Source organism: Oryx dammah, unplaced genomic scaffold (assembly GCF_014754425.2).
Source record: "Oryx dammah isolate SB20612 unplaced genomic scaffold, SCBI_Odam_1.1 HiC_scaffold_6, whole genome shotgun sequence".
Classification (NCBI taxonomy): Eukaryota; Metazoa; Chordata; class Mammalia; order Artiodactyla; family Bovidae; genus Oryx; species Oryx dammah.
In genome coordinates this window covers 14,686,822-14,697,726 of record NW_024070190.1, presented here as the reverse complement: position 1 = coordinate 14,697,726, position 10,905 = coordinate 14,686,822, and the positions used below count along the sequence as shown (strand labels likewise).

At 46.6% G+C, this 10,905-nt stretch overlaps 1 protein-coding gene across 3 annotated transcripts in view; it reads right to left on the bottom strand.

Moving 5' to 3' along the window:
- The window catches only part of COG2 (component of oligomeric golgi complex 2), a 43,899-nt gene continuing 32,994 nt past the window's right edge, over positions 1-10,905 (bottom strand). Inside the window, exons 11-18 of one of the 3 annotated variants that reach the window (XR_005721419.1) lie at positions 9,829-9,890; positions 8,457-8,608; positions 6,678-6,875; positions 5,819-5,891; positions 4,287-5,559; positions 3,780-4,229; positions 2,404-2,587; positions 1-661 (exon numbers count right to left, since the gene is read on the bottom strand). Coding sequence is in view for 2 of the 3 variants with exons in the window: in XM_040242792.1 (XP_040098726.1) it covers positions 560-661; positions 2,404-2,587; positions 3,780-3,919; positions 5,417-5,559; positions 5,819-5,891; positions 6,678-6,875; positions 8,457-8,608; positions 9,829-9,890 (1,054 nt within the window). In the remaining variant the exon portion in view is untranslated. The remainder of the gene's footprint in view (positions 662-2,403; positions 2,588-3,779; positions 4,230-4,286; positions 5,560-5,818; positions 5,892-6,677; positions 6,876-8,456; positions 8,609-9,828; positions 9,891-10,905) is intronic. The other 2 variants (XM_040242792.1, XM_040242794.1) reach the window with 2 other exon arrangements.

Sequence of the window (10,905 nt, the reverse complement as noted above, 5' to 3'; positions counted from 1 at the left end):
TGCTTTGGCAGACTCTTTTATTTAGGAAACTGATCCCCCTGCTGCTTCTTGCTGTTGACAGAGGTCTAGGCGATGAGCACTGTTCTGAACACCTAGCGGGAGAATGGAAAGCCAGCAGTATAGCTCCGTCTAGGAAGGCAGTGAGTCATCACAGAGAAGGGTGTTGGTATAGTGTAAGCACCCCTCTGCAGCCAGTCACTTCTAACTGTAGGACCAGAAAGATGACTTTTTATATTCATACATACATGTATTTACTTCAATCATATTTTAGAAATCATCTCTTCCACGCTAAGATTTACAATAAAAATAAAATAATTTGCTCTGTAAACTATAGTAGAAAGGTTCAAACATCTTAAAATTATCTTCCATACAACGGAAAAGGCTTCTGTATTCTTTTTGGGTGAAAGAAGACCCAAGGACGCTGAGGAAAGCTGCCCTGGCACACTTTTGGGGACCAGTGGACGTGCATCCTCACTGCAGCCTGAGAGAGAACAGAGCCGCTTTCTTCCCTGCAGGCATGAGGTCCAACTTTCTATTCCCCTGGGCTCTTCCAAGATGCTTAAGGCTGCTCCGCCGTTGCCTGGTCCTTGGCAGCAGCAACGAGCTCTGCAAGAGCTGGAAAGCTTCTTATGTCCTTTGTTTGCAGGCCCATCTTTTCTATCTGTAAAGGCCACGGGAATGAATCGAGTTAGCTGCATGTGGAAGAGACCCTTACAAAGCAGAAAACAAGATATCCACCCTTACCTCACCCTCCACTAAACCAGAAAAAGGCAGTTTCGTGAAGACTGGTACAATCAGGTTTTACTTTCAAATAAATGAAGTAAAAAGTGCACTTGTAATGTTTATTTAGTGTCAGTTCATCTCCGTTCACTAAATCATACTGCCACCAGGATAAGAGCCCCTCTTATAGGCTGAAGAGAAAATTCACACTAAGAAAAGGAACTTTTTAAGTGCAGAATTCCCAAAAAATGACTCGCCTGAGGTCTTGATCTCTTAGCATACCATTAACAGCTTTTTCTTAGAAACCACTCGGGCACAGCAAGCATGCCGCAGCAGAGCTCAGCACGGCGCTCGTCACCCTTTATTCCACTCTACCACCAAGCACACGTGCGCCCACGCACAGCAGAGTCTGGGAAACTCCAGACCGACTACGCCGCCTCTGCTGGCATGCTGTGGCTTGTGTGGGGCCTGGGAGGAACCCACCTCCCTGTTCTTTTGCTTATTTGCTCTTCATTTGTCTATGACCAACTTTTCTGCCCATAAAAAGACCTAAGTTCCTCTGTGAAATAGAGTAAGTAAACAAAAGAAGCTAATAGACTTTCTGCCAGGATGCCCTGCAAATCCACCTGAGAAGGGGAGGGTCTGGCCTTTCAGTGGCAACACTGAGCTGTAAGAAAGAGGGACCAGAAAACCAAGCGTCTTGTGATGGGAACGTTGCGGCGCCACTTCCTCTCCAGCAAAAAGGCCTTCCTGACGGCCCAGTGGCCAAGAATCTGCCTGCCAACGCGAGGGATGTGGGTTCAACCTCTGATCCAGGAAGATCCCACAGGCCTCAGAGCAACTGGGCCCACAAGCCGCGACGACCGGAGCGCCGCAGGCCTCAGAACCTGCGCTCTGCGACAGGAGGAGCCACTGTCTGAGAAGCGTGTGCTGCAGCCAGGAGCAGCTCCGCTTGCCACAGCGGGGGAAGCCCGTGAGCAGCAGCCCAGACCCAGTGCAGCCAAAAGTGAACAAATAAACCTTTTTTAGAAAGGTCTTTCTTGAGGATTTATTGCTACAGAAAACCTAAGCAGTTGAGAAAGCCAGTTTCTGAACGTTCAAAAGTTTGACACTCAGAAAGGATGGAAGGCCCTGTGTAGGGTCCACACTTGCCCACAGGTGATGGCACCTGCATGAATGTGCACCCACCCACTGAGTGAGACCAAAATTTGTGTTTTATAGAAAACCTAAAAACTGCAGGCAGGGAGGCAAAGAAACTGTGCTGAGATGATTTCTCAAGCACCACACGGAAAAATCAGTGGCCTAATGCTTCTCTAGTTATTCTAAAGCCAAACTAACAAATATCTCAAAGGATCCTCAGCACCCAGCACCAAGGCCATATCAAGTGCGTTTTAGGCACTGGACCAAAAGGACACCACCTCTGCCTACGGGCTCATGTCCCAGTGGCTTTGGGAACAGGAATGCCAGCGAGCCAACAGAGTGCCAGTTCACTGGACTCAAGACGTCTGCTCTTCCCTTCTCATATTCGCTGGGTGCACAGCCTCTTCCTTCAAGCGTCTGGGGCCCTGGTCCTCTCTTCTAGCACCGGGAACGAACTTTTGGTCCCTCCCAGTCATCGCCGGGTGCCTGCTGGGCCCCTGGAATGCAGCCAGGCCCCTGGAAGGGCAGCGGCGCTCGAGTCACCTGCTCTCCTAAATACGCAACGTCCAAGGCCAGCTGCAGTCGGATCTTGTCATCATCACTCATGCCACCGCCACTGAGCCCAGCCGGGCTGGCAGGAGGGGCTCTCCTGGCTTGCTTGAGCCTCTTCAGGCTTTCCTCCATCTTCCTCACAGAGTTCAGGACATCCGACACGGTCTCATAGTACCTTGAACACAAGACAGAGCGGTCAAAGAGAGGTGGCACCAAACACACCCACGAGCTTGGAGGACCAGAAAAGGGATTTGTCTAGTTAAGAATTCAATTCCAATAAGAGATCAGCCATGGTAAATACTGTTTAAGACTGAAAGGAAAACAGGGTTCTGACTCTCTAGCATTGTATTCCCTCAGAATTTAAGAACTATGTATATGAATTTTGTCTAAAATGTCTGTCCTGAACACTAAGAGATATCACAGGCCAAAGTCTTTCCTATATCAAGGCTGAAGAGCAGCTCAATTCACAAATGTAATTAGCAAATTCATTTACAATCAGTTCTAGGAACAGCTTATTTTTTTTAAAGAGTAAGAGGCATTTCAAAAATTTTAAAGAAAACTAATTGCTTTCAAAATGATTTCCAAATTATAAATGATATATTTCAAAATTTTAGTTACAAGCTGGTTACCTGGCATTTAGAATACATTTGCCCACAGAAACTGCATTATAACTCGTTGCTGTGTTCTAAATTAACTCACAAATTCTGCTTAATTCATAAGCAGTAGAAAGAAACAAAGTATTATTACAAAATTAATAATTAAAATTCAACAACAAAATCAAATAATATATTTTGATGTAACTCAATGCTGGATTTGGGGAAAATAGTTGGTTGAACTAGAACTGAAGACATTCAACCAGACAGAAGACCTCCTCTGGTCTTATTAGCTTGAGGATTTGACAGCAGTTCTGTAAGAATTATAATCACACTTCACAATGAACACGTTTGCTTCCTTGATTACCCTAGTTTTCCCAGCGGAAGTCTGCTGACCATCAGCATGACTGGAGCCATGATGGACCGACAGAGTGGAGGAAAAAGTACCTGAAAGGAGACAGTGTGCCTAGATTTGCAGAACATTCCTACATGAGGTGACATCAAGGACAGTCAAAGGCAGCACGCTCAGGGGGACTGTGGAATATGCCTGGGTCCCGCAAGGTGTGAGAGCTGTGGGAGGTGGGGCTGGCGTGGCTGCAGGCCAGGCAGAGTCTTGGCTGGGGTGGAGTGAGCACAGATGGGAAGAGGCTGGGTGCCCACATCCAGCCTTGTCCAGTGATGAGGCCATAGACAGCAACTTGTGATGACCCCAGTGATCTCTGACTTAAGACTTTTCTAAGAAAGTCCAGAATAGTCTACTTGTAAGGTACTTACTTATGCGTGCTCTCAGAGAGAGTGGCTTCTAACCATCGCCGAATCGTGGCTTGCTTGAGCTTGTCCTTGTGCCTGCTCTGAAGCTGGTACAATGGCTTCAGAGCGCTGTCCACATAAGAGGAGGCTGTCACGGGCACCTCCTGGGATAATGTTGGTAGAGGTTAAAGATGAACAGAAAAAGAGAAAGTAAGTTACTCAAAAACCTCATGTTCCAAAGGACATTACTAAGGTACCAGTTTTGAGACACATACAAGTGCTGTCTACAGAAAGACCCTGGGACCAAGAGGGAGCCACAGAGGGCGGTGTCCAGAGCCGCTGGACTCAGGCTCCCTAACCTTGTGTTCACACAGATTGCCTGGCCACTCCCGTAATTCCAGGTCTGATTTTTTGTGTGTGTACTGGGCAGGAGGTGGGTGGGGCCAAGTTTTGAGACCATGCATTTATAACAAGCTCCGACCAGTGACTACTTGCTGCTGCTTCACAGACCACCATTTAAGAAGTGAGGACCTAAGACTTTTCTTAATTTTGGCTTCTTCCTCTGTCACTAAGGACACTGGCACTCACTTCACAGGATGAATGACATACAAAGTGTTTAGTACAGTGCCTGACCCACGAGGTAAGCACTTGATAAATATAACACCACCCTGCTGGTGAAAAAGGGAAAGCTGGTAGATTCCTGAAGAAGAAGTGATGAGTTTGGCAAACTAAAATAGGTCTGTCTCTCCCACTTCAGACCAGAACATCAGGAGATTAGATACTCTTGCTGATGTTCCCAGAAGTGGAAATTCTGCTATATGCCCTAGATTTTAAAAAAGGACAAGGAGAATAGCCACAGAGATGCGCTCATCTCGTCTCAGGACCCAGCCCAGCCACTCCCTGCATCCAGAGCGGGGGCTGGGTGGGAGGAGCAACACCAGTAGCAGGCCAGGCCCCACACTGGGTGTGCGTGCACAAACTCCAGGGATACTCCAGAATGGCGCCATGCTGTAGGACGTTTCCACAGCTCCTGAGAATAAGTTTAGTTGCAAATTAAAGTCCAACTTTACAACCAGGAGAAAAGAAAATTAGAAGGAAAATAAGAACTAGCAAGAATGAAATGAATATAAACACTTGAAAATGAGAGTTCTAGAGAAAAACTAAAATACTGCTAAAACCAAATTCCCCAATTCCTATTCTATAAAGTGAAGACAAAGGAAAAATTGACTTTGAATACCAGTATAAGCTCAACTTTTCACTTTATAAATACCTTTAATATCTTTTAACGTAACTTTTTAATACCATATCCAGTAAAAGACAGAAGCAGGTACTTCCAATGGCAATATAAAAGAAATAAGGTAAATTCAGATCTTCTCAAACATAGAATATGAAGCCCAAAAGAAGTGCAGGACTTAAAAATGCTTTATTTGAAATACTATTTTCCCATAAGGCCCGAAGCCCATACTGCCTAAGTCCAGCTACCTGAATCATGTTTGTGCCCAGGCCCTGGCCATCTACTGAGAAGCGTCCTTCTCACAACTGAATGAGATGGAGTCTCCCCTGGAGAACCTATTTCTATTCTCACTTAACCATTTCTTCCCTCCTGGCCTTCCTGATACATATTTCCCCACCTCAGAATTCTTCCCAATGAGTGCACTGACCTTGTTGGTTCTTCGGTACAGCCTGGGGACCTCCAGGGCACTTTTCAGATGACTGAAGCAGGACTCACTTAAGTCCTGGGTGATTTTCTCACTCAAGGCGGGTACACAGGCAGACAGAGACAGCTGGGAGTCCTCCAGGGCTGCTGTGGAGATGGGAAGATGCGTTTTATCACTCTATTCAGGCTCAGGCCTAAAGAGAGTATACAATAAACCAAATCAAATCAAATTACTAGAATTTAAATATCTCATTCAGAGAAGTTATAAATCACAGAACAGAATACAGAAACAACCAAGAATTTACAACCAGAAAAAAATGCTAATTAAATATATCTCAGTCTCTAAAATTCTATTTTAAGTTATTTCTTATTCAAAGACTTGCTGAATCTAAAGATTCATTTTTACCTGAGATGGAAGAAAAATTCTTAAAGCCCATCACTTCAAGTTTTGGCTTGATTGTTTCTAAGAGTTCTGGAAGCTGAAATAAATATGTACTTTATATATTCAGTCACTTTTTATTAATCAAAGGAAGAGGCAGTTCTATGTGCACCTACAGCTCTAGACTGTTATTAATTAATGAAAAAACTAAGCTCGGGACTTTCAATAACTGTCATCAGAAGGAAACAGAGTTCTTAATTAATGCTTTCACTAGACAATCATTCAACCACAAGGAAAATCAAACGTTCTCGGCTATTAACACTATCCTGTAGCTCCCCTCGATACCAAAACAACCTTATGATAAAGACCATGTTTTTGCTCAGCACGTACAGTATTTGCCCCAAAGCTCCACAAAACACTCAAATCTGAAAAAGCAGAATCATGTGTCACCTTCTGTTCTTAAACCAAGTCCCGTTAATGGTGAAAGCAAGAACATGAAACCTATGTGGAGGAAATAGGGAGATGTTTTAATAGTTCAGCACTTTTAAAGTGTAATTACTGGGTAAGTAGACTAGAAATAATTAGGATCCAACCCATTAAAGGCCATGGCTCCGCAGAGTAAGCTGAGCTAACGAGGGCCTGGCTTGCTCCTGGCCTGTGGCGTCACTGCTCAGGGGAAGCCAGGGCTCCAGGCAGACATGCTGTAGACAGGCTGCTACCCAAGGAGGAGAGCACGCCAGTCAGGGGGTGGAGGCAACACCGGAAGGGAGGTAAATGGATGCTCCCTCTCAGGGGCTCTGGGCCCACAAGTCTAAACCCCATGAGGCCAGACAGTGAGAACACAGAACCCCACATTTAGAACCCTCTGCGACAGAGGCTCGCCCACCTGCTCCTGAAGCCTGTCCAGGTCTGTGACCACATAGACAAGTTGAGTGCTGGAAATGGAGACGATAGGCTTTGCTTCAGACAGGCCACTTGCTTGGTCTTCGCAACTTCCTTGGGTGATAGAAAGCTCTTTGCTGCCAGTTACCAAAGGCTTTTTAATATCCTTAGCACTTTCATTAGAGATGGGCCTGAGTAAAAGCTGAAAAAAGATTTCAGTGATAAAATGTTTCCACCTGCAAGATACATGAGCATGTAACTCAACACAAAATGCCAGCTGTCTACAAAGTATTAAGTGAAAGTTAACTCATGCAAGGACACCACATCCTGTCTCTCCAGGTAGGTGTGAAAACAGGAGCAGGACACACCTGGACCCTACGTGCATTTCCCCTCCCTGACTGAAGTAACAGTCAGAAACAGAGCAAGAGGTCCCAAACTAAAGGAAAATTAAGACCTGGAACCTCATAGGTTTTAAAAAGTAAACAATTTACTGTATTTACTTGATAAATTATTATCATAAGGGTAAAAACCAAAAGTCTCAACCTCAGTTATGCTTCAAATAATACAGATGACATAAGTGTTCTCTGCATAATGGATTGTTCCAAGGGAAAAAAACCTGAGAAGAGCACTTGCATTGAGAAAAGAATGGAATATTCTAGGTCTAAGAATAATCACTGGCTGGCATCTTGCTGGGGATGATGAGGCAAGCCCAGGCCTCAGAGAATCACATCAAGTCCACGGTGTCCCAGGAACGGCACGGTCTTCGTGAACAGTTTCACAGGGCAGGGTGCTCTACTGAGACTCCTCTGAGCAGAGGGAGGCAGAGGAGGAAGAGGAGAGGAACTTGGCTGGAGCACCATTATCTGCTGGGCACCTTTGTTATCACTTTGCTGGGCAAGAAATCTCTTTACTCCTCACAACAAGCACATGTAGAAGCTGTTTTCCTATTTCACAGATGAAGAATCTGAGATTCAACCAATTTCCCTAAGACCACGAAATTAAAGAGCAGCAGGGCCAAAGTCTGACTTTGGCTTGAAGCTGTGCTTTTTCCACTGGAACACTCTCCTCCAGCTGACGGAGGCCTCCGTGTCCACGGATGACGGCTTCTCCATGTCATCTTTCCTAAACTTCCGCTCACGCTCTCTTAGGCTCATCACCTTGCCCTGGCCGGGGTGTGTGTCTGTCAGTGAGCTGTCTGTGCAGCAGGCACCTGAGACCTGGAGCGGACCAGCTGGGGCCGGGTGCTCAGCACTGGACCACAGGAATGCTCCTGTGGCTTTACGCACAAAAACTAGTCAATCATCACAGGCATGTGAATACCTGATACACCCAAGCTGAAAAGGGTTTCTGAAACAAAGGGGAGATTAATCAATTTTACGACCTTCTAATCTCAGCCATTTTGTGTTTTTAAAATTCCAAATATTAAGGAAAAAATATGCATATTTTTATCATCTTCATTAAAACAATCATCTCTGTTTTATGGTGCCTCTCTACTGGAGGCACCATACAAAGATTCTGGTTTTCCTAACGGAAAATAATGTCAATGCGGTGCTTTTCAAAAAGACAAAGCGATGAATATGTGACAACTGCCGCCCCTAAAGGTCACATAAACAAGAGTGAAAAGGGAATCCAGGGAAAAGGATAGAAACTTCGAAAGTTGGCCTATAGCCCTTGCATCAACCTCTCATGACCACATGGGCTTTAAAAATCTTGGCATGTTTAGCTTAACCTGTCTTTAACTCATTTCAGTCTTGATTAGGGATGAGCACCAGCCAGCCCTCACCTCCTTGACAAATATGGAGTACCGCGCCAGAATCTGCAGCGTCAGTCTCCACAGACGATGCGCCAGCAGCGGCAAGAACATCTTGTCAGACCAGCACCTCTGAAGGCTGCTCCACGTCCTATGAGAAGCCAAAAGGCGATACGAGCTCCCAGCTAGAGGTAAAAACGCACAGTTAAGGAGTAGCAGCAGAAGGGCTAACAGCTAAAATCTTCAACGGACAAGCCAAGAGTGAAGCCGATGACATTCTGAGGAATCCTATGAGGTCAGCAAAGCTCTAGGGAGGCGGCCGTAACGTGGACGCGTTCCTGCCTCTCTCCTGTAAGGCTGTCTTCTGATTTTATGTGACTCCTTCTCCCAGGCATTTGACACATATTAAACATACATAACAATCAGAAATAATCAGTTAACCGGTACTTTATAATAAATCAGCAAATGCGAATTGGAGTGGCAGCCACTTGCAAGGGTTTAATCTTTGGTTTCAAATTTGTCCTGTCTTCTCTTCCACTCCTGAATATGCTATTTAAACATAGGAAGTCAATTACACATGGCTACTTTTGCAAAGGCAGCTGAAAATAAACTTTTGAGGCTAAAAGAGCGCAGTCCAGATGGAACTTGGCTCCACAGAAGGGAGCAGAGTGGAGTGGAGCTTGGTGGCTGCAGGGACAGACGCCTCGGTGAGCAGTCAGCAGGGGCGCCTGAGGCGTGACTAGACGCAGACACGTCTGCAAAGTGCAGGCTGAGCCCAGTCGCCCGCCCACTGTCCCAGGGCTGGGCCAAGGGCTCTGGAGGCCCGAGGCAGCAGTCCGGGCTGAGTCGTCCTCTGCAGGGAAGGGTCATTCTGATCCTTTACCTCAGCTTGAGAGAGAAGCGGAGGGTGGCCACATGGCTGCAGAAAAGGCTGTCAGAAGCACAGCAGGGGTCATGTCCCCTTGACACATTATATTCAGAAACGAAAATGTGGTCTTGCCGTGTTCTTAAAGCACCCTTTACATCGTCTCTACACAGCCAGAAGCTCTATAAACCTTTTTATTTTTTTTAAAAAAAAGAAGTTAAACTACGTCTTCAGGGCCTAACTTACTTCCCTGGTGGCTCTGATGGCGAATAACCTCATGCAAGGCGGGGACCTGGGTGTGATCCCTGGGTCAGGAATGCCTGCCCACTCCAGTAATCCTGCTTGGAGAATTCCATGGACAGAGGAGCCTGGCAGGCTCCAATCCATGGGGCTGCAAAGGGTCGGACACGACTGAGCGAGCAACACTACTGGAAGACAGCAAAAGGTCAAAGTGCTCCCAGGGCGCTCAGGCCGCCAAGAAGACGTGGTGGATGGAACTGGCCCACTCAGTGCTGGCCTTCGTCACCGTGAGGACGTTACCTGGTGCGTCTTCCAGGACATCTGTCAGGGCTGCTTCTAAGGATCCCGCTATTTCTCTAAATCTGAGAGAAAAGCAAGAGTGTAAACGGCTGTTTGCTTCAGGTGCCTGTCCCCCAAGCTCCCCCGCCCCAGGCAATAGGACCCTTCTCCTGCTTGCTCGTGGGGCCAGTGCCTCAGAGATGTCCCAGCAGCCCTGATGCCTGGCCTCCAGACTTTTTTTCTTACTGAGCAGGAAATAAACTTATCTGAATTACTTGACCCGGAAGCCATTTCTGGCAAGTCCCACCACCTACAATCAGGTAATCACTTCAGGGCCGTAAGACTGGTTTTTCCAGTCCTCTTACCTCCACACTCTCAGAAGAAAGCAAATGTCCCTCAAGCTAAGAAATGGAGAAGCTATATTCTGTCTCTTTGTTTGCAGCTTGAGACATGTCACCGAAAGGAGGCAGGTAAACTGGAACAAGTCTCTGCCTGGCGCTCACCAAGCGCCTGCTGCCCGTCTCTCGTGCTGCTGTTGGGAACCGCGCGCCCACCCTGAGGCTCAGGGTCTGCTCCCCGATGCGCTTTCTGTTTTCATACCATCTTCTCACAAACTTCTGTTTTAATATCTGATGGGGACACACTTTGATGATTGAGAAATGAAACCGTGTGTGTATCTATTTCCTTACTCAGCTGCCTATGTAGCACCCTCCTTCCCACCTGTGTAACCTTCCATGTCCACACTTTCTTTACCATACATTCTCCTGTCACCCACTAGCTCCCTAGCTACCAATAAATTCTCACACATACTTAACATCAATTCACCTAATCCATAACCTTGGCTTTTTTGATAGTACTTATACGCTTTTTAAAAGCAGTTCAGAGACTGATCTTCAGGAAACTGGAGAGTAAACGGAGCAGTGCTTCACACAAAGAGCAGCAGTCCTGCCCGCAAAGGCACGAGTGGCTGAGAGCAGCGGGCTCCGGGCCACCCTGACTGCTGGAGCGGGCTGCTCCCCACACGGAGGAAAGAACTCAGCAACTGCCCCGTGCAGCTTGCGAAAGGCGGGTCTCTCCAGGCAGCAAGCAGAGAGCAGC